This window comes from Alligator mississippiensis, chromosome 5, assembly GCF_030867095.1.
Source record: "Alligator mississippiensis isolate rAllMis1 chromosome 5, rAllMis1, whole genome shotgun sequence".
In the NCBI taxonomy this organism is placed as follows: domain Eukaryota; kingdom Metazoa; phylum Chordata; order Crocodylia; family Alligatoridae; genus Alligator; species Alligator mississippiensis.
The window spans coordinates 53,542,657-53,567,080 of NC_081828.1; the positions used below are offsets into that span (position 1 = coordinate 53,542,657).

General features: G+C 44.7%; 1 protein-coding gene across 1 annotated transcript; it reads right to left on the reverse strand.

Moving 5' to 3' along the window:
- Positions 1 to 2,059: 2,059 nt before the first annotated feature.
- RGS8 (regulator of G protein signaling 8) lies at positions 2,060 to 20,670 on the reverse strand. The gene is made up of 4 exons (XM_006277253.3): positions 20,573 to 20,670; positions 19,851 to 19,915; positions 5,818 to 5,984; positions 2,060 to 4,429 (listed from the first exon to the last, which is right to left on the reverse strand). The coding sequence occupies exons 1-4, from the start codon at positions 20,662 to 20,664 to the stop codon at positions 4,247 to 4,249; spliced, it is 507 nt and encodes a 168-aa protein (XP_006277315.2). The 5' UTR covers positions 20,665 to 20,670; the 3' UTR covers positions 2,060 to 4,246.
- Positions 20,671 to 24,424: the final 3,754 nt, after the last annotated feature.

Consider the following 24,424-nt stretch of genomic DNA (forward strand, 5'->3'; position numbering starts at 1 on the left):
AAGCAGCAGACCTAACGTATTACAGTTGATGCATCCTGTGACATTGTATAGAGTTTGTAGCTGTGGAAGAGTCAGGATAATTCCACCAACATTATCTACTGGGTCCTGAAAAGCCACAGATCATGTCAAAGGTGGTTATTTAGGTGAAAGCATTCAATGCAGTGATAGTGGTGTCACTGACACAGGCAGGAGGTTGCTTAGACTGGAAAGCAGAGCTCTTTCACTCCATCCTTACCTTCATTGGCTTTGCAACACAGTAAGCCTCCCTTCTGTCTAAAAAGACCCTAACATAACTCTCATGGGTGCACCTACATGTTCATTAATGTGCTGTAATTATGGTACACTAAGCTTAGTACCTGTAATTACAGGTACTAACTTAATGCACTGTAATTGGCTCTACTGCGCAGTAGCACTGGTGAACACTTTTTTCATGATGCTAATGAGCAGTAGATTGATTTTAGTGCACATTAGCACATTAGCATGGTTTTTGCCAGCCACGCTAATACGCAGTAGAATTAGTCTACTGCAACTTCTCATGTAGACACGCCTGATAAATCTTGTTTCTACTGCTCCCACATCATATGGAAGGATATCAAATGGAACAGAAAGTGTTGCCTTCTCTTCCAGGGCTTACCTGAACAACACAAGCAGTAATTGGACCTTGTCTTGGGATATCTGACATGATAACACATGACAGCACATTTTGTACAACACATAAGAAAAGTTAAAGGCATGAAAGCATGTATACTCCATTCTAGAGCTATTGGTTTCAATCACCAATTCATCTTAATGCAAGGAGTCACTCGGGCACTTGCTTGTTTAGGACCAAATTGGGTGCATCCAGTCACTATCAACTTTGATTAAACTCAACAGAAGCTACATCATTCTCAGATAAAACCTAGCCCTGGCTGCAGTTTGGAGTGAGTGTATATAGGATGCCACAGATTAAATGTCTCAGGGGGGCAGGGAATCTCTCTCTAGATATCTAACCCCTAACCAGGGAATCTCTCTCTAGATATCTAACCCCTAACCAAAAAGAAAATACACTCCAATACTTCATAAATACTGTGGAGAGATATGTGTAAATGTTTCTACCATCTCTTAAGTAATTTTCCTTGCTTCTGTATATTTCTTTTACTCCTGCAGTGTAATAGGCCCCTCTACACAGTTTAATTTTGTTTGGCTTGGTAAAACAGAAATGTAGTCCAAGAAACATCATCAAATTATTTCATTAGTGTTTTGCTTCTCTCTTTGTTTACTTCTTGTGCATAGCACAAGATTCCTTTAAGAGATGTGTCTCTGGCCCTAGTTTGCTGGGTTAACTGGTCCTATCAATGAAAAGGATTCATGTGCCTGACTGAAGAGGTATATTCAAAGAAAAGAATGGCTGTACTCTGGGGCTTGCAGAGTTTTTGTGCCTTACAAGCTGGTCCTCTTGTGTTCCTGTCCCTGCCACTTATGTTACAGTTCACTGACAAAAGATGAGTTTAAACAATGGTTCTCAGGTCAGAGTGTGAAATGCTTTTTCAGACAGTCCCTCTAACAAAATGGAAAGCTGGCCAATGAGATGGTGCCTCTTACCAAGCAGCCTGCAAACTGAAAACTGGAGAATCTGCATGGTAGAATAACAGTCTAGTCAGATGCTGGAAAGAGCTCTTCCCATTTGAAAATACAGATGGATTCTGTGCTTTTCTGAGCTTTGGTTGCCCTGAAGAGCTCGGGGACTAATCTCTGACCTGTGCACATGGCTCTGCAACAAGACAGTATGCCTGAACTATAACAACCACCTGAATCCCAAGAACCATCACGAAACAATAACATGGTAATTTAGGCACCTGCCCTCTTTCTTCTCCCCTTCTTTTCTAACCCAGGTACTGGTTTTACCCAGTGGTCACATTACAGACTTGGTCTTTGGAACACTTACAGGCATAATTATGATTGTAACACACCAGCAAAAACACCACTTCTCCCAGAGCCGTCCCTAGGGGTGTGCAGGACCCGGGGGGGGGCAGAGTGGCTGGAGCTAGCAGAGTGGGGGGGGGGGGGTGCTGAGCAGCCAGAGCCAGCAGTGCTTGGCAGCAGTGGCAGAGCCGACAGCTGCAGCATGTGGCAGCAGCAGCAGGGTCTACGCAGCACTGACCACAGGGCCCCACCAAAGCACGGGGCCCAGGGCAGTCACCCAGATTCGCACCCCCCCAGGGACAGCCCTGACTCCTCCCATGAGAATGCTCACAGTGACTAATCTACAGACATTATTAATTCCCCAGCTTATTCTGCACAGCATCACCTTAAAACAGCGCTTGAGAACTATGTCCTGCATAATATAGGTATAGGTGACTTTACAGCCGCTTACAAGTATTGCAAGGGTGTACACCAAATCTAGGGGAGCAACTCTTCAGAAAGGCACCCCCAGGGAGGACGAGGACCAACCGGCACAAACTAATTGAGGAAAAAATTAGGTTGGACATTAGGAAACTCTTCTTTTCTGTAAGGGTATCTAAAATCTGGAGCACACTCCCAGCAGAGGTGGTACAGTCACCATCCTTGGAGGTGTTCAAGAGGAGGCTGGACAAGCACCTCGTTGAACTCATTTGAGCCTGTTAATAACCTCCTGAACATGGCAGAGGACTGGACTTGATGATCTTACAGGTCCCTTCCGGTCCATTGATTTTATGATTCTATAATGTATGGACACGCACATCTCTTTGATATCTACAAAGCATTTTTTTTTTTTTAACTTTGCTGCGCTTAGCTTGGAGTCCAGTTCTTCCTGCCTACTCCGTAATACATCAGTGTTTTAACCCAAACTTGGAGGATAGAAAACCCAGGGATCACTCTAACTACAGATTTTAGATTCTACTCTAACTGTATTATTTTACACCATGGTTGTCCTGTGACACAACTGATGTCTGTTCACAATTTCCTCCTAAACTATGTAATAAAAATGTTGCAAATACAGCAAGTACTGCTTCAAGGCTTAACTCTATGCACTATGTTTCCAGGGCACTAGTTATTTTGGAACAAATTCCTCAGGTAGGGCCCATGTCTCTATATTTGCCTGAATACTGAGCATTCAACTGGCAATCATTAAATGATAATAACAGTTGGTAACCAATAAATATTAATAGTATAACCATGATTTCCATGTTTCTCCATCTCTCTCCATCATGCCCCCAATCAGGCAATATATGAAAAGTGTGTTCTGCCATAACAGATGTGCCTTTTGTTCCCCGCACTTGTTAGCAATTAGTGGGGAGGAACATCTCTTGTCTTGGATTTGTCTTGGTACCTGACAGTTGCCTCACAAGAAGAGTCCACTAATCCTGCAAAGTTTTTTAGGTAGCAGGAGCATCTTTTTTTGGTTTTGTTTTGGTACATTGTCACACAGAATGGGGCCACTTAGGGGCAAAGCCCATAGGCTTAACTTCAGTGTAAATAAATATCTGTAATAAATAATAATTTGCACCAGAAGAAATAACAAAGCCATTCTAGCCAGGGCCTTTGGTTTGGCCATGTGGTGAGGAAACTGAAGTTCCTTGACAAATTAATAAAAGTACCATTCAGCTTCTTTCCCCCACAGAGAAGGACTTTATAGTCAGGGGTGCTGTCAGATAGGTAGGAAGGGGCTGCAAGATGGTCACTACTGACCTCACAATGTATGTGTCACCTGGAAGAAAGAGCTGACTCAGTTGATCTCTTCCATCTAAGCCAGGAGGAAGCTCAGGTCCTGTGGCCTTAGTTCCTCCCACCCCAATCTTCAGATCAGAGTCCTAGCCACCCGTGTGAGTAAAGCAGTGCTCTAGATTGTGCTCAGCGACACTGGTTTCATGACTACCCTTAGCATCATCTCCAAATGTATGGAAGAGGTTTGAGCCAGGAGAGCTCTAGAAGGATGGAGGGGTATATCAGCATTATTTACAGAATAGCCTGTGGAGTGAGTTTTAGGAGGCCCATCCATCTTCTAGGCAGATGGCCCTTTGCACCACAGAGGATACATTTCTGTTGCAGAGAAAGGCAACGACTTCAGGATGCTACCAAGAACCAAAGCACATACACAAACTCAGAGAGTCCTAGCACTGTGTTTGGGTCACGTTCTGGAGTGGGCTCCCCTTCCACTCCCCCTCCCCCTCTCCCTCCTTCTGCTCCCGTACCACTGCTTATTTTTTTAACAACAATGGAGTTTCACATTTGGAAATGGTTTTGGCTGCTGTGGGAAGCTCATGGTTTCTTCTGGCCCCAATCTGCTCTAACTGAGCCTCCTCTGGGTTTGAGTCAGCAGATCTGTGTACATTTTGGATCTCAGGAACCTGGGGTAAGAGTCTTTCTCCATGAGGCTGTGCACTTTCCCCTGGGCCTCATCAAAGCAAGAAGGAGAGGGCTCCTGCACATTTCTTCTTGTCACCTCCCGTGTCTGGAAGTCTATGTTCACCTAGGAAAAATGTCCAAAAAAGAAGTTGACATAGAGCAAGCCTGGACTTATGTGGTTAAAATGGTGTTTGTCACAGACATAATTGTAATGATAAAAAACATGAGTTGGAGGGGTAGGGGGAGAGTTGTAATATACTATATCCCAATTTTCATGCTTAGGCAGCTTAAAATAGGTACTTAATATATATTAATTTCTGTGCCATCTTGGGATAGTCAGGACCTTTGCTACTTATATTTAGGTTTCTTATTATGGATTTAGTTGCCTATCTTTAGACACCTGTTCTAAATCTGAAACTGTAGACCCCTGTCTTTGTTACTCCAGCTAGCCCCCCACTGATGAAGACTCTTTTACAATACTTTTTACAAACTTCACTCTATGCATGTCAAAATTAATAAAGAATGAATTTTTAGGGGCTCAAACTACTAGTAAATTTGGGTTAAATCGCTTTACATTATTTTATTTTGAAATAAATTGTTTGGATTTTCTCATCATTTGCCATTGCATCAAAATATATTATGCCAAGACTTTTCTACTAAATTAGTATAATGTTACGATGAACCTGTGTCCTATAATTTTCATAGATTTTGTCTTAATAAAATTATGTCTTTATCCTGGCTGTCATGAGAAAACTGACTGAAAAGGCATCCCTAGGAGACAGTTTCCCATTGCTATCCTGTCGAACTACTTAGGCTTCCATAATTATATAACAGGGAATTATATAATCAAGGAAGTAGACCTCTATGTGTTGCTTCATATGTTTGTGGCACTGGTTGGTTTCAACATGAAACTTGTGGGATCAGGACTCCAGATTCTAAGCCCATTGGGAATGCATTAAGCATAACAGGACACCAATGATCTTATCCAGCTCCCATTATCATGATGGAAATATTGTTATCCACTTCAGTAGGAAATTAATTTGACCTCAGATTGCCAATGCTGACAGGTCGCAAGTTTTGATAAAAGTCTGAGTTTTCCTCATTGGCACCATGGAATCTCCCATAGTCCGAAAGAGGAGCAATGGCAAACTCTCTCACAGGAATGCCTTTGGAGTCAGCTTTCTAAAGATCAGTATCATCAAGGCAGGTTGTTTGTCAGGGGAAACATTTTTTAGAAATTGGATGTATATTCACTAGAACTCCTGGCTGGGTAAACAGTATAATGCCACAACCTGACTCACAGTATAGGATGTGACATCATCATCTTGTTAAAGGAACAATTCCCAGCTCTAAATTCTGTACTGGTTACTTAAAGAGTACAAAATCTCATTGGTGAGACTCGTGGCAAACCAAAGTGTTCCCAACCACTCCTTTTTCTTCCATCACTTAGAGAGTTTTCTTTCTAGGCTTGCCTCCGAGAATAATCCCACCAGGAGGCATACGACTACCAACCTCTCGAGGGGCTTGCACATCAATGAATTCTTCAAAGATCCTGTGAGCCTTTGATGCCAGTTTGGTTGCTGATCGGGTCTTTTTAAACTCTTCACAGGCCAGCCAGAACTCCAGGTTCTCCTCACTGAACTCTGTCTTTAGGAACGCGCGGAATGCAGCCACCCCATCTGTGAGGGGAAACATTGGATTTATGCATGAAAGGAGAAGGAAAACAGGAAACAACTTCAGGCAGGTCCAGATAAATCCCTGCAAATACTTCATATTCATCCATTCACCCATTTGTGACTAAGTTAAAATTTTTCAAAATACACCATTTGTAGTCTTATCTCCTGGGTTTCTCATTATTTATTTCCACACAGGAAGGACCTTGGACATTCTAACTGTAATGACTACAATAAACAGGAAAAGGAAGAAATGCTGAGTGATAACTGCATTTCTGGGTAGGTGATCAATGTGCTCTTAGCTATTTTCAGTGCTCAGCATTTGTGGGATTTCAGTAATATTCCAGGCCAGCTGAGGTCACGTGTGTTAAACGTAGCAGAACTTGTTAGGAAATGTGAGTGTTCTAATTTCTATGCCTTGGTGTGGCAGAGCACAGGTTGTGCCTGCCACTTTAAGGGGTCTGAGCAGGTGGCAAACAGCCTGCAGGTGAGAACAGACCCAATCAGGCGGTCACATGTTAGATAAGAGGCTGCCTGATTAGTGGAGAGGCTGGGTGCCTGGGTATAGGGCTAAGCCCCAAGAGCAGAGCTAGCAGTTGCTGTAGGGGGCTGAAGGAACAATATCACCCAGCCAGAGATCTGCTGCTCCCAGAATAGCTTGGAGATTCAGAGTAGGAACTATGGGGATGGAGGAAGCTCCTGGTCCCGGGGCATGACCTAAAACTACATCCTGCTAGGGAGGATGGTGTGGTAGGGCTGCTTGTGGTGGGGCAGTCCTCAGGAAATGTCACACCTGTGCCTCCCCAGTGAAAGGCGAGGATGGGGCAGTGGAAATCCTCAGCCTCTGCTGCCTTGCAGGTGACCCTGTGGAGGGGGAAGGCTAGGGGAGCGCACCCCAACAGAAAAGCACAGGGCCAAGGCCCACTGAGTAGGGCCTGAGGCAGGGTCCAGGCCAATTGAAGGGGGCCTGAGGCAGGGCCCAGGCCCACTGAGTGAGGCCTGAGGCCCAAGGGGCATTAGGCCCAGCAGCCAGTGAAGGGCAGGGTATTGAGGCCCCAGCAAAGGGCATGTGAAGAAGTCCCAGTATGGGGGGTGTGGCAGCGGAGCTCGATCGGCTGCAGCAGCAGCTGGGCTGAGGCTCCCAGATGATGACCCAGAAGCACATCAGGCACGTCCAGAGATGCTGGTTCCAGGTCAACCCCAGCTAATAAGGACCCACTGGGCTCAGTGGGAAGAGCGCAATGCGGAGGTGGAGTTTAAACCCCCCCTGGACACGGTGCACAGGAGGACCAAAAGTGGCTGCGGTGGTTCCGTGGCAGCCGCACTCCAGAGGGACAGCCCCTCAGGGGCAAATGGCGGAAACAGTAGCAGCAAGCAGCTCTCATTGGAGCTGGCTCAAAGGAGCTACATCAAGTACCAGAGAGCAGGAAATTGGACCTTGGCAACGATGAAAGCTGGAGACAGACCAGGAAAATCTGCAGGCAGCGTGGTATAGCTGTGAGTACTGCGGCTGGGCACAGGGGAAGGAGAGCTAACTTCCCTAGCCTCAGTATGTGGACGGTGCTGTGATATGGACTTTTTAACTCCCAAGTCGGGGAGATGTACCAGTGCAGAGGATTTTGTATACTTTTGCATCAGCGCCGGGAAGACACTGTTGCAAATTGTGATTGGACATTGTTTACCTGTGTTGTCATCTGGGAGGCACCAGGTGGGGGTGTAGTGGAGGCACAGCCCTGAAATGTGGGACCTATGGCATCTGTGTGAAGGCTGTATGAGGACAAAGATCGGCCTTTCTAGCTTTTTATAACACCAAAGACATGGCAGGTACGGACTTATAATACTCCCACAGATACCCGAGCCAGCAAGCTGACTACATACCGGGGAATAAGTACACCCTCTCTGGTCAAGAACTCTTGCCGGTCATCAAAGGACAAGCATGGGAGGCTACAGGGCCATGAGGCCCAGGTAGGTTTGAGGATGCCTGAAGCTAAGTTCGGGCTGGGTGAGGCTGAGTGCGGCCCTACTAAGAGGCTGGGGGGAGTATTAATGGATCTGGATGCCATGTGCAAGGCATGGGACATGATATAAGGAGAGGTTTGGAGCTGTGTAGCACCCTTGGCATCAGAGCAATTAAATGGGCAGACTCCTGCCTGGGAACATTTTAAGTTACATCAAAGGCACGGCAGGGAGGCAAGTGGGTGGACTGCCCTAGACAAGTAGGCAGGCCAATATTTAGACCAGCTCCAGGACAGTCCACTTGTTACACTTGGCATATTCATAAAACGAGCTCATATGGATTCAGCTGTTGTGTTTCCTTTCTCTGCAAGTCTAAGACCAAGATCAGCCCTGGAGAAAGTGAAGCCAAAATCTATTAATTATACTCATCTATGCAAGGGCTGAATTTGACCCATAACATTTTTCCATTATGATGCTCCAACCCCTTTGGATTTTTACCATGGGGTCATTTCAGGTTTATGACAAGAACCCTCTTGGGCCAGCATTACCCCATGCCAATTTTTATCTCTAAAAATATCTACAGAACAGGGGATGATAATCAGTGAGAGGGTGGAAGAGGTCTTTTGGAAGTCTCTGAAGGTTCCAGAAAGGTTCTTTCAGATCCCTCTTCCTCTTGGCTTTCATAGGTGGGGTGAGTGGAGAGAGTAGGGAGCACTTCCCGCAATTATACATTGCATACATACTCATATATAAGTATGCACACACTTGTCTGGCCTGTTATGAGTTTGCCTTAGGACCTGGTCTCACAATATCAAAGGCTACTTAACAAACCCTCATATTTTCTTGTCTTTGTCTTCTCCCCCCTGCCATGCACACAAGAGAAAACACTATCACTTTGCTGCATAAGTTTCACATACAGCTCCAGTGATGGTAAGCACCTCTTCTATTTTTATCTACTTTAACCCCTTGCTGCACCCCGCTGCTGCACTAGATGCCAGACTTGAGCTGGCAAGGAGACTGAGAAGCACTTATGGAAACCCTGTGAGCACTGCAACCACTGTGGTTTGTGCCCCCCAGCGTGTACTCTGTATGCTTCAGTACAGAATGTCTTGGGCTGTGCTGCTGGTTTGGAGCCTGGCCTCAATCACCTATCCTTCTTGACAGGCACAATATGGCTGTCTCTATAAAATGTGTCTTTTTCCACTCCACGTTCCTGATCTTATTCCTTACTCTTTGGGACAGGGAATCCCAACGTTGTTAACTGCAATCAGTGGGGGAGCTACTTTTGTAGCCTTGGCAATATCCAGCCCCAACAAGAACTGCAACATTTAGGTATGGGCCTGCTAAGGACCTTGGGAAGGCTGCAGGACAAGAACATCCCAACAATTCACTAGGCTGAGTAGAAACTGCTGGGCACATCTCTAGGGGCAGGAGTATACTGACTAGAAAGGACAGAGCTTGGCTGCATATAAGCCCACTCTCTGAGCTGGGATGGGCAGTCCAGGCCTGCAGGCTGCAGGGGAAGGAGCTGGGAGGCAGAGCTGGCTGCCAGGGGAAAGGAAGTAACCTGGGACTGGGGGAATCGAGGCCATCCTTATGAAGGTGACAATGGTTATGGCCCTGAGGGGACTGAGCTTGAGTTAGAACCAGAAAGTTAATCCTTTATGTGTTGGTTTTCTTTTTTTTTCATTTTATGATGGGAGGACTGGATTGTGGTTGTACAGGAGGTCAGGACGCCATAGAGAAGGGTGCCAGGGGTACTCTCTGCTTGTGAGGCCAGCTTTGATCAGAGACACGTGGGGCTGGGCCTTAGGAACCCAGGGAGCCTACACACATGCAGCAAGGCTGCTCCGACGTGCTGCTAATTACCATGCTCCAGCAGACTTCAGCTCTTTTGATGAGCTTTAGTTAAAGCACCCACACTGCCATTTTTCAGCATGGGGATGCTAATATATGTGATGCTCCAGGCACTTTAATTAGAGCAGCTTTTAGAACCGCTCTAATTAAAGCACCACTACCCCACTCCCAGGGCACATGTATAAATATTTGCCTCAAGAGTCCAGGGTGGTGGATCTGGGCTGAGGAGGCTCATCCAGACAAAAAAGGGCAAAGGCCAAGAAGGCTGAAACCCGGACAATGGTTTAGGGCCTGAGGGGCCCAGTGGCTCTTTGGGACCAAGAGATCCCCTACAAAGGGGGAAATGAGTCATCTGTGAGGCACTGCCATAACTATGGGGGTGGCTGGAAGTCATTATTCTAGCCACTAAGGCAAATAAGACTGTCTTAAAGAGGGAGTACACCTATGGGGTGAAGACAAAGAAGTAAAAGACACACAACAGGACACTTTACGTTGTATAATGTGACTTGTATACAGGGGATTACAGAGCTGCAGCAGTGAAGAGCAGCAGGGTGGGGGGTTGGCATGCTGAGGAAGATGTACCTGAAAGAGATGATGGCCCTTCCTTGAGCCTGTAATGCAGGGCATGTCAGAGATCTCACTGGCCCTCTTTCTCACCCCATCCTCATTATTTTCCCTCATCTCAATTCTATCCTTTTCTCTTTCTTTTTTCACTTTCCCTCTCTCTCTCTGTTCTGCTGCTCCTTGCTTGCTTCCTTCCTTCCTCTGTCTCTTTTCTTTTTTTCTCATGGCTATAGGAAGAAGAGACCTCCCCTGATGCCACTGACCAAGAAGCCCTTTGCTGCCAGGGGCACATACTACTTGCATGCATTCACCCATAAGAATCTGACACTTGCCCTTCTCCCAAAGACTTCTGTAACCCCCATGTGCCAGGTCTCTATACATGGAAAAAGCCCTTCTCTTAGGTCAGATATCTACAGTCATTTGTAATTATCTGGAGACCTGAAGGTGATTGGACCTGATGTAAGAGGGAACATGAGGACAAAGGTGGATCTTCCGTGGGTGGGGTTGTTCAAATCCTAGGGCTGGCTGGCTCCCTCTCCCTTTGTCCTTCAGTCTCTGGCTGATCACCAGTATTTCCAGTGTGGGCAGTAGCAGTTATGTCTCAGAAAATGAACATGAGATTACTGAGTGCTATTAAACAGGTGCTGCACAGTGGGGTTGCACAGCAGTTTGTGATGGGAAATGAAGCAGTATGTTGTATCTGAGTGAAAATGTGGGGTGAATTTAGGTATGTGGGATGCCATTACCTGAGTTAGCTTGTATGTTGATTGTAACACCTTCCCACTCATAAACTGAATCTTGAGAGGGTTTGTTACAAGAGGTCAGAATCTTTGCTTCGAAGTTCTTCTCATCTGAACGAACAGCCTGTCTCAACACAAGACTCCAGTACTGTCAGATTCAGTATTGGCTTGAAGAAAAGAGCATCATCTACAGGGTCACCTACTGAAATATCAATTCAAGAGACTTGGAACAGCTAGGAAGTCCAATACATAAAGCATATCATACAGATAAAGTGCAGAAATGAAGAACAGGATTAGGAGCCTTTAGGTATGGCAGCATGGGCTATCCATAGACTAGAGTGGCAACCTTGTCCAAAAGCATGGTCCTTCAAGAAGTACTGATTAGGGACAATGTCCTTTAGGATAGGTCTCATATACTTAGTCAGACATCTGACTCAAAAAAGGAACTGTAAGTGTAGAGATCCTCAAAAACCAAATGAGGAAGCAATCACCATAGAGCAGGCAGGATAAAGACAGTGCCTAGAATTCCCTGACTCAGGGGAGAGAGTCAGAGCCCATAAGAGACCAAGGAGGAATCTGGAAGTCTGTGACAGCTGAGCAATGGCAGGTTAGATACACTCTTTTACTCTTCCTTTGTGAGTATGAGCCAGATCACAGATACATTACTGGTTTTACTCACGTCTTACTCAGCCATAATGCCTGCTGGCTTCAGTGAAGATTTAGCCTGAACGAGGACTTCAAGATTTGTCCCTTTCTGTACCCCCAAAATAGCAGTAAAGTATACTGCAGAATAAAGGAGTGGATTGTGCTAAGTATTAATATCTCCTATAACATAATCCTTTACCAAGATCTTCCTGGGGCAGGATAGTTCCCTTGCTGCTCCCAAAACAGGGTTGGGTCTTAAAGGCATAAGTTAGCCCTGTAGGCTTTAGGTAACAATCATATATAGTACTAAAACATAGCTCATCACTAATTTCATTTATTCATCCATGCAACTCACCTTTGAATTAGGTTGGTATTATTGTCCCTGTCTCACAGACAGGAACAATGAAGCAGGGATGGTCAATGACTTTCCCAGGGTCCATGACAAAGCTGTGATTAGAACTGATTGTGTTCTTGACCTCACCTCTGAGTTTCTTCCCCTAAATCACAGCGAGTAGATTGACTATTGCAACAAGGAAAGGGCTTTGCTGGCCAGAACATGATGGCTGTCAACCAAGGCCAGCCTCATCAGCTTAAAAAAGATCTAAAGCTAACAGCTTAAATCATAGACAGTTTAATCACCAGGAATCTAGCCATGCAGGAAAGGGAAAGCTATTAATGATTATTGTTTAATGCTGTAGATGTGATTGGCACTTTGTATAGGGAATAGTCCCTGTGGTAAATGGAGGAATTGCTCAGCAATAGGAGAAACCATGGATCCTGGGACAAAGGAGATAAGGCTAGGATTCTCTGACAGCATGTTGGCTGCACAGGCAATGATGAATAAGAGGTGGGGGAGGATGACCTTCTCTGACCTTAGATGAATTCTGTGGAAAGCACAGAATATGGATGTGCTGTTCTGGCTTGAAAATAACCAGAAAGGAGCATGGGCTTTTCCCATGATTTTGTGATAAGAATGGCAAAGGGTAGGCAGAAAACCATACCAGAAAACACAAGAAATTGTACACTATGAAGAAAGTGGGGGGAAATCTTCACAAAACTAAAATGAAAATTTCACATGAAGATTTTTATATGTCTGACTCTGAGCTGAAAACAAATTCAGGATTTAAGGACACACTGTCCTGCTGGATGAATGACAAGCTATGTGCCCATTCCTGGGAGGGTTGCAGAACAAGATATGCCACTACTTGCATTTCCTCTAGCATCCTGTCAAAAGGAATTTCCATCTGGCAGACTAGACCATGTCTCCTGGGCATGGGATACCAAAGGAGGCTTACTGTTCTGTCACTTACTGCACATACACTCTCCAGACCAGACTGAACTCCAATCTCACAGGAGTCATCATTAATCTTCATGGGCATGAACTGAGAAAAGATGCCAATATTAGATGCATATTAGAGTCACTTCTGCTGTCTATTTAATGCACAAGGAAGCACAAAGCACAGAATTCAGGATCCGCTTCCTGTGCTTTCACACCCCCAGTTTTTTTCCGCTACTATGTGCACTTAGAAAATGAAAGGTCTACAGTATTGTTGGTAGAGCAACATGCCCTGCCCTATCTCTGGCAAATAAAGAGTGAACAGCAGTTTACGCTCACAAAGGTGCTCCTGGGAGGTAAAATAAGACTCTCTCTAGGTTCTTGCTGCTCCTTGGCTCTGTGCTGTGAGCTTAGATAGAGAAACCCTGAGCCAGGGGAATCCATTTGCGTTATGGTTTGAGGTTTCCTGTGACCAACAAGTAAAGCTACTGTTTCAGCAGGGGATCTGACAGACTGACTGTATTTCTCAGTGGCTTTGCTTCACCAGTTTACATTTGCAAATAGACATAGTGTATTAAATTGTTCACCTGGAAAATATGGACAAAACAGAGACTTCAGCTTCTTTCTACCAGCTGGCATTAAACAGGGCTGGAAGGGTGCAGAATGGACTCCCACATCTTATTCCAAGATGAGCGTGACAAAAATGATCCCTGCTGCAGAGCTGTGTGTGTGCTTGGAAAGGCATGAGTGATGCTGCCCTGCCCATTCTCAATTGCTTGCTAGGGCTGATGCTGATGATACACAACCCAGAAAGTAGTTGGCTTGAATCATACCAGTTCCTTTAGCAAATAGGGCATTGCCCAGTCTTGGAATCACTACAGACAGTGGGCTGATTCACTGATGACATATAGTTCCTTTGTAACAGCCCAGGTGGCCCAAAAGGCCTCTAAGCAGTCAGAAGTGCTCCCTTCCCCACCACTCCCAGGAAAAAGCCCAGTTGCAGCAGGACTCCCCTCAGTAGGCACGACCCACTATTGGCTTTATAACTCCATGCTCTCACAGCATAGGAGGTATCTCAGGACAGGAGAGTGCATAATTGAGTGTTCCGATACCCTAGCTATTCCTCAGATGTTGCAAGGCCCATAGGCCCCATGACAGTTACAGCATAGGCTAAAGTAGCCCCCAGGGCTACCCTGAATCTTTTTAGGAGGACTCCAGCAGCCCCAGCATACATTGCTGCCCCTCAGCCCCCAAGCTAGGTTCCAACTAGTGCCAAGATGAATCAGGTCCAATATGAAAACACTGCATGCTACTTAAAAAAAAAGACAGATTCCTGATAAAGATTATGACCAGAGAGACATGGAGGCAGGGGCTGGGTGTAGGGATAAGGTGGGGGAAGTGAAAACTCTGGATTCCCTTAAATTCATCTATAATTCTAAAGCCAGATTGCATTGGAAACATACAACATTTGTTATCCAAGTTTTCACTGGACTGAATGCAAGAGTTCCTTGCTGCACAGTAGCAGATGTGTACAGTATCAGCTTGTTTCATCTGGCAGTTGACACTGACATATCATGAGGATGCCTTGACTGGATCACTTTATAGTGATATTTAATCACATTTTGATTCAAGAAATACTTCCCCATTCTAATCTACCCTCCTCATGTAGCTCTGCAAGTATAACAAGACTTGGCAACCATTTGAGGGGGGATTTAATAGCAACTTTCAACTACCTGAAGAGTGGTTCCAGAGAGGATGGAGCTAGACAGTTCTTGTTGGTAACAGATGACAGAACAAGAAGCAATGCTCTCAAGTTGCAGCAAGGGAAGTTTAGGTTAGATCTTAGAAAGGAGGGTAGGAGGGTAGGAGGATAGTAAAACACTGGAACAAGTTACCCAGAGAGGTTGTGGACTCTGTATCCTTGGAGGTTTTCAAAACCCAGCTAAACAAAGCCTTGGCTGGGATGTTCTAGTTGGGGATGGTCCTGCTTTGTGCAGGGGGTTGGACTAGATGACCTCCTGAGGTCCCTTCCAACCCTCATTTTCTATGATTTGTTATTCAGTTCCTGAGCACATTTTATGGTCTAGCACATGCCATAACTATGGAAATTGTGGAGGGAAAAGAAGCCCCAAGCCTCATTCCAGATGCAATTTTGACCCAGGCATGTGAAAACTGCCTGTATCGCACGTGAGTTAAACCATGGGAGTCTTTAACCACTTTGTAATCCGCATAGGAATTTCTATTCGAAAACAGACCCATGGGTCACCTAGTGAAATGAGGATCTGTGGCAGATGCATCAAGTGAAGTGTTATACCTGCATAACACTATAAACCACAGGGGAAAATTCTCCCTGAGCCCAGCTGATGATTAGCTCATGCCCTGAAGCATGAATTGAAATTATACTAGATATTACTGTTAACCTGGACAGTTATAAGGAAATTAGAGTGACATGATTCTCTCCTTTTTGGGTGTCAGCTGATAAGGTTTCCTGGGGTTGGTCATATAGAAACACTTAAGTAGTCACAAGGTTCCTTTACCTGTCAAATGTTAGTGCTAGTTATGTTGATGAGTGTTTCTTAATAGGAAAAAAACCTGCAGATAACTGATTTATTTCTGCTTCCACAATGGATCTTTGGAACTTCTGTTGCCTTTCTGATGCAGGTGTGCACAAATGAAAATATCTGCAACTTCCGAAAGATAATTCCTTTCACCCAAAGGTCACTACACCAAATAAATACCACTCTAGTTTTACACTGGAATGATGATGTTCCAGTGGAATTACTTCACGTCCATACATCAATGTAACTGAGAATGGATTTTGAGACTCAGACTGGCAATTTTGGAGGATTTGGGTACAAAAACATAATCATGGAATATGTCTTTAGAAAGTGATTTATTAGATTACTTATTTCACTAATCACTGTGTAATTTCTACAGTGATTGCTATTAGAAACCAGCACTTGTCATCAAAGTTGTTATGATTACTTCCTAGTCTAGATAAAGGGAAAAACTGGTATCTCTGAAACCACACTGGAAACTGTTAATACATTTTGACATTTTTGTGGTGACTATTATTCTAAGATTTGATTTATCGTTATTCTAAGATTTAGTTTATCATTCATATCTGCCAAATGAAAGAGGAAACAACTTGTATAATTCCAGTGCCTGACACCTTAGTTTCATAGTTTTTGTAATTGAAATTTCCCTTCAGATAAGGGGTGCAAAATAGTGGAGAGTAGATTCAGGTTAGACACTAGGAAGAAATTTTTTTACAGTGAGGGTGGCCAGAATCTGGAATGGGCTTCCAAGAGAGGCGTTACTATCACCTAACTTGGAGGTCTTCAAGAGGAGGCTTGATAGACACCTGGCTGGGGTCATTTGACCTCAGACCTCTTTCCTGCCAGGTGCAGGGGGTCAGACACGATGATCCTTTGTGGTCCCTTCTGACTCTACAATCTATGAATCTATGAATCGCACCACTTAGCTTTCTTCACATCCTAATATGGGACTCTGGCAGAACAACTGCAGCTGGTCATTTTCAATTGACATTTTTTCTCTAATATTTTATATTTTGACCAAAATACCATATAAAAATGAAATATTTCCTACCAATCATTCCTTGCTAACTGAGTTATTGTTGTTGAAATATTATAGCACCTTTTTTAGTCTCGGGTCTTGAAGCAGTTAATAACTGTCAATTAATTCCTTCACAATGTGTTTCAAAGAAAGACAGCAAAATTATATTTTATTAAAACAAAATTCTGTACTGGTTATACAATCTGTCTAAACAAATAATCCAGCCTTTTCCCTCTTGCCATGTAATCCTTCATCACCCATTTTCACTTCTATACTGCCCACACAACTTCACTGTGCTTCCTGTTTTATTCTCTGATGGAAATGTGCTACTGAATGTATATTGCTGATTTTACTATTTTGCTTATAACTTCCCCAAATTATGTGTTGTTGTGGGGCAGAATAATATTTTTCTGAACAGAATTAGAATGATCGATCTGTTGAGTGGTATGAAAGTGGGTTGATTACATGCTTTTTAAGGCTTGTATACATAAAACTTTAATATTTGTATTCTCAGCCATAAATTACATTCCGTGGCAACTAAAATAGCATCAGTTTCTTTCTGGTGACGAATGCTGTAGGCTGGGTTGTTCAAAGGCACTTAAGGGATTTAAATGCCCATTGGATTGCCCATTAGAAGGAAATGGACTTGGCAGCTAGATTCCCAGGTGACTTCAAAAATTTCAGCTGCAATCTGCATTAGGGTTGTAGCATCATTGCAGAGGAATGAGATTATACAATTTACTCTTTATTGTGTTCTTTTTCAGATGTTAAGAAAAAACATTAATGGGCACATCTACACAAGATGTTTACTTCACAGTAGGCTAATTAGGTGCGCAGTAAATGTCTCACCATCTACATGTGCACCCCTATTAGGCTGGAGCAAACTAATTTACTCTGCAGCAGAATAGTACTTGTTAATACAAGTACTATCTTGCTACAGAGTAAAAAACTCCACATCAGCGCATGTGTAGATGCTGCCCTGGCTGGCTGGGGCATGAGGGTGCTTAAGTGTGGAGGCTGCCTGCTGGCTAGCCCCATAATGAAGAACACTGGCTAGCCCCACATTGACCCTCAGGACATGCCAGCTGGGACTGCTCCACCCTGGCTCAACGTGCTGTAATTCTGGGCACACATCCTGCGATCCTGGAGTAATTAGCTCCAGGGCTTATTGCTCTGGATCTTATTGCTGCACATTAATAGGCACATGTACATAGACCCAGTAGTATCATTTCAGTGGGGAGTTACTGAATGATAATAGACTGTATAGCTGGGGGAGTGTGGAGGCAGGATTCTTATTCTCTCCAGACTCCTTTAGTCCTCCAATGATTCCTTTTCATATTGCTGCCCCAGCAAGGCCTGTGCTCTTGGGGATTCTGTGTACTTGCACTGTGACTGAAGGGAGAAGGTGAAGAAAGTGGGCTCAGAAGACAAGGAAGGTGCTGAGGTAGCATTTCCCTAGCATATGAAGGAAGTTTAGCCATTAGGGCCAGGTATAGATATTATGTTTTTATTGGTGTAAGTGATCAGATACCAGTCTATACCAGTAACAGAATGGAAATTTGGCACACATAGCCAGTTTAAAAATGATGGAACCCTGTCTAAGATTTGCTCCCCTGACCCCAAGAGCAAATGTGTGTTCTGTTCACAGAGAAACTGATGTTACTCCTTAGCAATAAGGGTGTATAGTCAGCCTGGTACAGCTGGACTGCTGTACATCCCGTGCACCTAGATTCAGGCAAAATGTCAAGGAAGGAGTGCACACTTCTCATCTCTGAAGTAGCAACAAGTAGCAGTGCTGAGTGTCCCATGCCAGTCTGGCTGTCTCAACCCACTACCAGCAAAATAATTTATGTAGACCTCTGCTCAGTGGTCAGAAGCCCAATCTAGTGCTCTCTTAAGACCAGGGGTGGGCAAAATACAGCCCATAGGCCGGATCCAGCCTGCCAGACCATTCTATCTGGCCCATGGGGTCTCTACAGAATTTAGAAAATGAATATTTATCTGCTCCTGGCTGCTTGTCAAAGATGACAGGAGACAGGGGCAGACCCAAGGGGAGCCAGCAGGACTCAGTGGCAAGGCCAGCCTGGTCCTGCCTCAACCCGCCCCCAGCTCCCTTCCACCCTTCCCCCCAACCGGAAGCCTCTGCCTGCTGCAGCTTTCACTGCTTCCCTACACACCGGCTGGCTGCTCCAGCACCACATGGCCCCTAGCTCCATCGCCGGATTGCAGGAGCACAGGGCCCACGCCAGTACCCCAGGGCCAGAAACAGGAGATGGGGGTGTGTGTGTGTGTGTGTGTGTGTGTGTGTGCGTGTGCATGCGCGTGCGTGCAGTAAGGGAGGGAGGGAGGGATAGTGTGTGTGTGCATGCACACGCGCAATAAGGGAGGGAGGGAGGGAAGGGGAGACTGTGTGTGTGTGGGCGTGCTCAGTGAGGGAGGGAAAGCGTGTGTATGTGTGTGTGTTCATAGGGCGAGTCCCACATACACACCCCACCATACAATACATATATACCCCCCCTGCACTGCCATACATGCAGGCTCCCCAGCCCACCCCCCTCACACACTCCAGCCACCCTCCCCCCCAAGACACAGCCCCCCACAAACCTCATATCCACCTGTACCTCACATATCCACACACCAACAGCCCCCCACAAACCTATACCCACCCCTCCATACCTCCCACCCTCCCTCTCCACAATATACAAGAGTAAGACTTCATTTAAGCTATTGTGCAATCACCTCTATGTAAACTACACAAACACATGTAAATCAGGACAAAAATATTTTTTGAAATCAAATGAATGATGTTGTAGCTTTTTTATTTTTAGATAACTGTATTCTGGGTTTTGCTATTTTTCTGGTTCTGAGATGGCAAAACCCCTTGACCACTTGCCTAAACTCGGTAATTGACCCTCCTCCTGAAATAATTGCCCTCCCCTGCTTAAAAGTATGTATAAAACCAGAATTTGACCCTATATGAATTACCCCAGGTCACCTAGTAAGTCAATATAGGATCAGGATTAGAAACCAAGGGGTGTTTTTCCTAGTTTGTCCTCTACTTTCACTGGACAATACTCCTTCCAGCAAGTTACTGTGACTGTACTCCAGATACCTTAGCTAAAGATGATTATGGTAACTTATTGTGGAGGGCTATTGCCCTTCCACTCTGATCATTTAAAATATACCCTGCCCATATTCCATCCTCAGCAAACATTTATGAAGAAATATATATTCAGACAGGGCACTTTTTCTACTCACATTTATGCGACAGAAGTATATCAAAGGAATCTGACCATCTTGTAGCTTCCTCTGTTGATAGTCTTCTAAAAAATTGAAAGAAGGAAGTAATAATCATTCATTATTTATGCAAAGAGCCCTACTACAAACCGTTGAGGAAGTTGCCTGGAAAGCTGTTAGGCTTGAAAAGAGTTTTGTTAGACCATGACTTTGGATTAGCCAAGTAAAGAGTCTGTCCCAAGAGTTATAGCAGCCCTAGCATATGTTGATACAGGAGCCTACAGCAGTGGTTAGCTGTAATGTCCAGGTACCCAGTTGGCTGCATTCAACTGAGCTGCCTGTTGTGGACTTTAATCACAAGACTTAGAACATCAATTAAATGCTTCTGCTACTGTAGGTCAAAATAAGGCTATAGAGTGAAGTTGCTCTGATCATCTCACGACAGGGCTGACCACTCAGAATTATATTTGTAATTATAGTAGGTCAAATTCCATCCTCAGATATGTGCACACAGTTCTCTCTTACATCAGTCAGGCTGGACTGCATATCCTGTCTGAGAAGAGAATCTGCTCCAGTATATGTATGATCCAGGTATTGTCTAAGAAAGTTGTGCTTTTTCAAGGTCTTAGGTTTCCTTCATATTTTTCTGGCTGCAGGATTGGGACTCAACACCTAAAAAACACAGTAAAAGAAGGGAAATAAAAAATAGAAAGGGTAAGCAGGAAAGGTACATTTATACTTACTTCAAAGCCCTGTTGGGCTTGTCAGGAAGAATAGCTGTGAAATCACTGCATGAGTCTGATTTGTGAGATAGGCAGCCCAAGCGAGTCCTCATCCCTCTGTTCCTGCAATCAACATGGGGGAGTAGGGTGTGGATGGGGGAGAACCAGAGAAGATGACAGTTAGAAATCTAGCTGGAAATATGTAATGTAAGATCTCACTGGCTCTGTATCTAATGAGACCTCCATGTAGGGACTCTAAGGATATAGCCTTTCTGAGAGTAGCTGGGATGGGATTTTTGTTTGGGCAGATAGAACTGAAATATCCATCCCACTTTAAGCCCTTGCTCAGAAGGGGGTCTGCTGGTAAGAGTGGTGAACTGAATTGAAAAGCTACAGGCTTAGAATGGTTCCCTGTGAAGCTCTGTGCTAAAGGTTAGAAGGGGAAACTGGAAAAGCATGCCAAAAATCAGTCCCAGCTGTTTCCCAGTACAAGAATGGCACAAATATCATGACCACTCACATGTAGGGAGGCAGAAAGGATGAGAAATTGGTTCTATGTGTCATTTTATAATACACAGTCATAACAGCCTACTGGGATTTTGGACTCTGTAGACTTTGTGGACTCAGGCTGACCAGGGCTAGTTACCGCAATAAATACATATTTATCCATGCAGGGAATCACTTTATCATGTCTTCTTCTAAGACATGTTCAGCTCTCCACACACCCATCACATCCCCACCAATCCAGTGTTTAGGAGACGCATGCACAACATTGTAGCAATTGCATAACAATTTGACTGGGAGGACACAGGCACCAGGTCATCAGAAAGAAAGCTAAAAGCAGTCACACATATAGATGCATTGTTCTATACTGGCACATTCTATATTGTTTTACATGGTGTTTAAAGGAACAAGAAATACATCATTCATTATCCCTTCTCCAGCACAAAGACTGGAGGATTCTCTCTACAGTAAATGAGACCATCTTCTTCAGGTGTTGAGAAGAGGAAAATTCAGTAATCTAGTCCACACTCTTCTGGTATTGAACCCCGTCCTTACCTAGAGGGACCCTCTTCAAAGATTCACAGAAGTTTCTCTTAACTCTACTGCAAAACAGATGGACAATGGTTTTTGTGACTGCAGAGGGGAGCAAAAAATGTTTCTGTTCCATATATAATTTCTTTGCAGAATGCTTAACATTAGTCCATGACCCAATTTTCATCATGTCCAGTTTTTTCCTTTCTTTTTTCTCCCTCAGATAGTTTACATTATAGCACATTTTCATATAATTTTAGAGCAGATTAAATGTTAATTGAATGCAATGAGTAAATCTCCCTGATGCATCGTGAACATCTTGGAGAATTTTACTATTGCAAAATATCAAAATCTTTAATAATAGGAATTATAATTGCACCAAACTATGGACCTGTAGCCAAAGGTCTTGGGATAAAACTCCACAAGGATTGTAAACATTGATGCAGAAACATTACATACAAAAGGGCATGCTCTTCTTCTATAACTATATGCATGATTCTGGTGCTCTTTGTGTGTATTCTACGACCTTCTTGGTACCTTTTACAGCAGGACTCAACCCTCCTCAAAAACCTTTGTCCTTCCTGCTCTGCCTGGTTGATTGTTCAGCAGAGGTGTGACATGCATTATCTCAACACCACTTAAACTTCTCTGATGTCTAAGATCATCAGGGAATAACAGTACAGTACATGGAAGACAGACACACTGCAGCAAAAAAGGGGCTTGTCATTGGTGGAACGCTGACCTGACTTCCAAGACTGCACATGGGAGGGAAAATAAAAAAGCAGGATCCAGGGGAGGTGGAGAAGAAAAGGCAGGCGGAAAGAGCTACACTGCATTGAGCTTAAAGTCTTATCAGACAAGGGAGAAGGCAACAAGATAGGAAAGGGTGAAAAATGCATTATTTCTTTTTAGTTACCTCCATGGAATCAGCAAGGCAGCCATGCAGGCATCCGGTTACCAGTTAACCCTGTAATTGTCTGGTTTGTAAGGCAGTCAATGCTGTTTGCAGGAGATAAGACCGCGGGGAGAAAGGATTTACTGTTTCATATCCTGTCATTTAAAATCAAAAAAGTCCTCTGCAAAAGGAGGGGCAGCTGTTCTCAACACATTTAATTTTCTTGCCTCCTAAAATGGGGTGTGTTGAATTTTCAGTGGAAGCTGTTCAAGAGTCGAAAGTTGATCATAGCAGGCAGTGCTGTCCCTCCTTTAAACTTCTAGGACTGAGGTTTAAGTCCAACTTCTGGTCTAAGTGAAATAAGCCAGGCAGTCTCAGCTCACCACTGAGTGACAAGATTTGACATTATGGTACGTGCCATTCAACACCATTGGAAGTCTCTCCACAATGGGTATAGCTCAGGACTGAACTGGTTAAGGAGACCAAACTACCTCTTGCCCCTGTCATCCCTCCACGTCATGGTTGGTGTTACTGGCACTTCAACTACCCTGTAAATAAAATAATATGAAGACTTCACGCTTCTGTGTATACTGGTTCTCTATCTATCACAGGCTTAAGCATTCGCATAAAAAACGCAAGCATAATTTCTGGTGTATCCAACCTCAGGGAATCTTGGAGTCTGCCTGCCTGCATACAGCAGGGACAGAAATGCACAATCTGTGAAAGGCTGAGGGGAAGGAGAAAAGGACAAAGAAGGTGGGCAGGGATCTTAGGCTTCAGCACAGCTGCTGCTCATTTCTTGGCCTGCTGAATTAATCTCATTCCACAAAGAAAGGCAAGGGTGTACCAAGCAGGAAACTGGTGGGACTCAGAGTGGGATGGACCTGCACTTGGTTTACCACCTCATCCCAAAAGAGGGGAGGCATCTGACTACCACCCTATCCTTTCACCCTTAAGGGCACTTGTACATGTGATGGGGGTTTAGTCCTTCAGGGTTATAGTCTATGCCCCCTAAATTGAAACAGTGGGTTTTATTTTTCTGTTACTGTATACACATCATTGTCCTGGTGGCTGCAGGTGCCCACTGAAAGCAGAAGTGGCAAGGGGCCTGATCCTTTTTTTTCAGTGGAGCCTGCCCACCTCTCCCACTGAAGGGGGGTGAGCTGCCAGCAGGCCAAGTGGCCCCTGAGCTGCAAGGGGCCCTGGTCCTTTCCTCTGTGGTGACAGTGCCCCCTGGGGCCAGCTGGGGGGGCTGCTAGTGGGCCAGGTGCTGCCCCAGCTCAGAGTCATCTGATCCAACTCTTTCCCAAGCCTGCTCAGGCTTCCAGTGCCCCGTGCACTGTCCCTGCTGCCTTCTCCAGCCACCAGCAAAACCCACCTACCCTCCTGCCGCCTCCCCACACTGCCCCAGAGGCAAGCCAGCCCGTTCCCAGGTGGCCCCAGGTGTCTTGGCGACCACAGGCAGCTGCTGAACACGGAAGTAGCTAGGGGCCTGATCCTTTCTTTTTTCAGCGGAGCCTGCCCACCTCTCCCATGGCTGGGGAGCGAGCTGACAAATTAATGGCTGAAACGTTCCAAGTTGAAGCCTTGCAAACTAAACTACATTGAGATATGGTTTAGTTTGTGACGATGCACACTCATTTAAAACCCCCAAAACTCGTGTACATGTAAAGGGTGACGCCATTAAGTCACGCAAAGGGAAATTTTCATCGCACGTACGTGGTAACATTGACATGTGTACAGGCACCCTTATAAGAGACCACTTAGCAGAAGACAAAGGAGTGGAAGAGAAAGAAGACTGTCTGTGGAGTGGAGAGGAAAGGAGGCTGCCCATCTTTGGGACCAAAGAATTTCCACGGCTGCTGCTGCCAAATACAGCATCCATTTTAAAACCTGATTACATTAAAAATGCACAAAGCCTCATCCCTACTAAACTAATGGAA

Excerpts from the sequence above, each read along its gene's own strand:
- RGS8 (XM_006277253.3), bottom strand. The coding sequence starts at position 20,664 with ATGAGGACTCGCTTGGGCTGCCTATCTCACAAATCAGACTCATGCAGT. Across the intron at positions 19,916-20,572 it reads AAGCCCAACAGGGCTTTGAA|AAGACTATCAACAGAGGAAG; the intron begins GTAAGTATAAAT and ends TCAATTTTTTAG. Across the intron at positions 5,985-19,850 it reads TATACTTCTGTCGCATAAAT|ATGGGGTGGCTGCATTCCGC; the intron begins GTGAGTAGAAAA and ends TTCCCCTCACAG.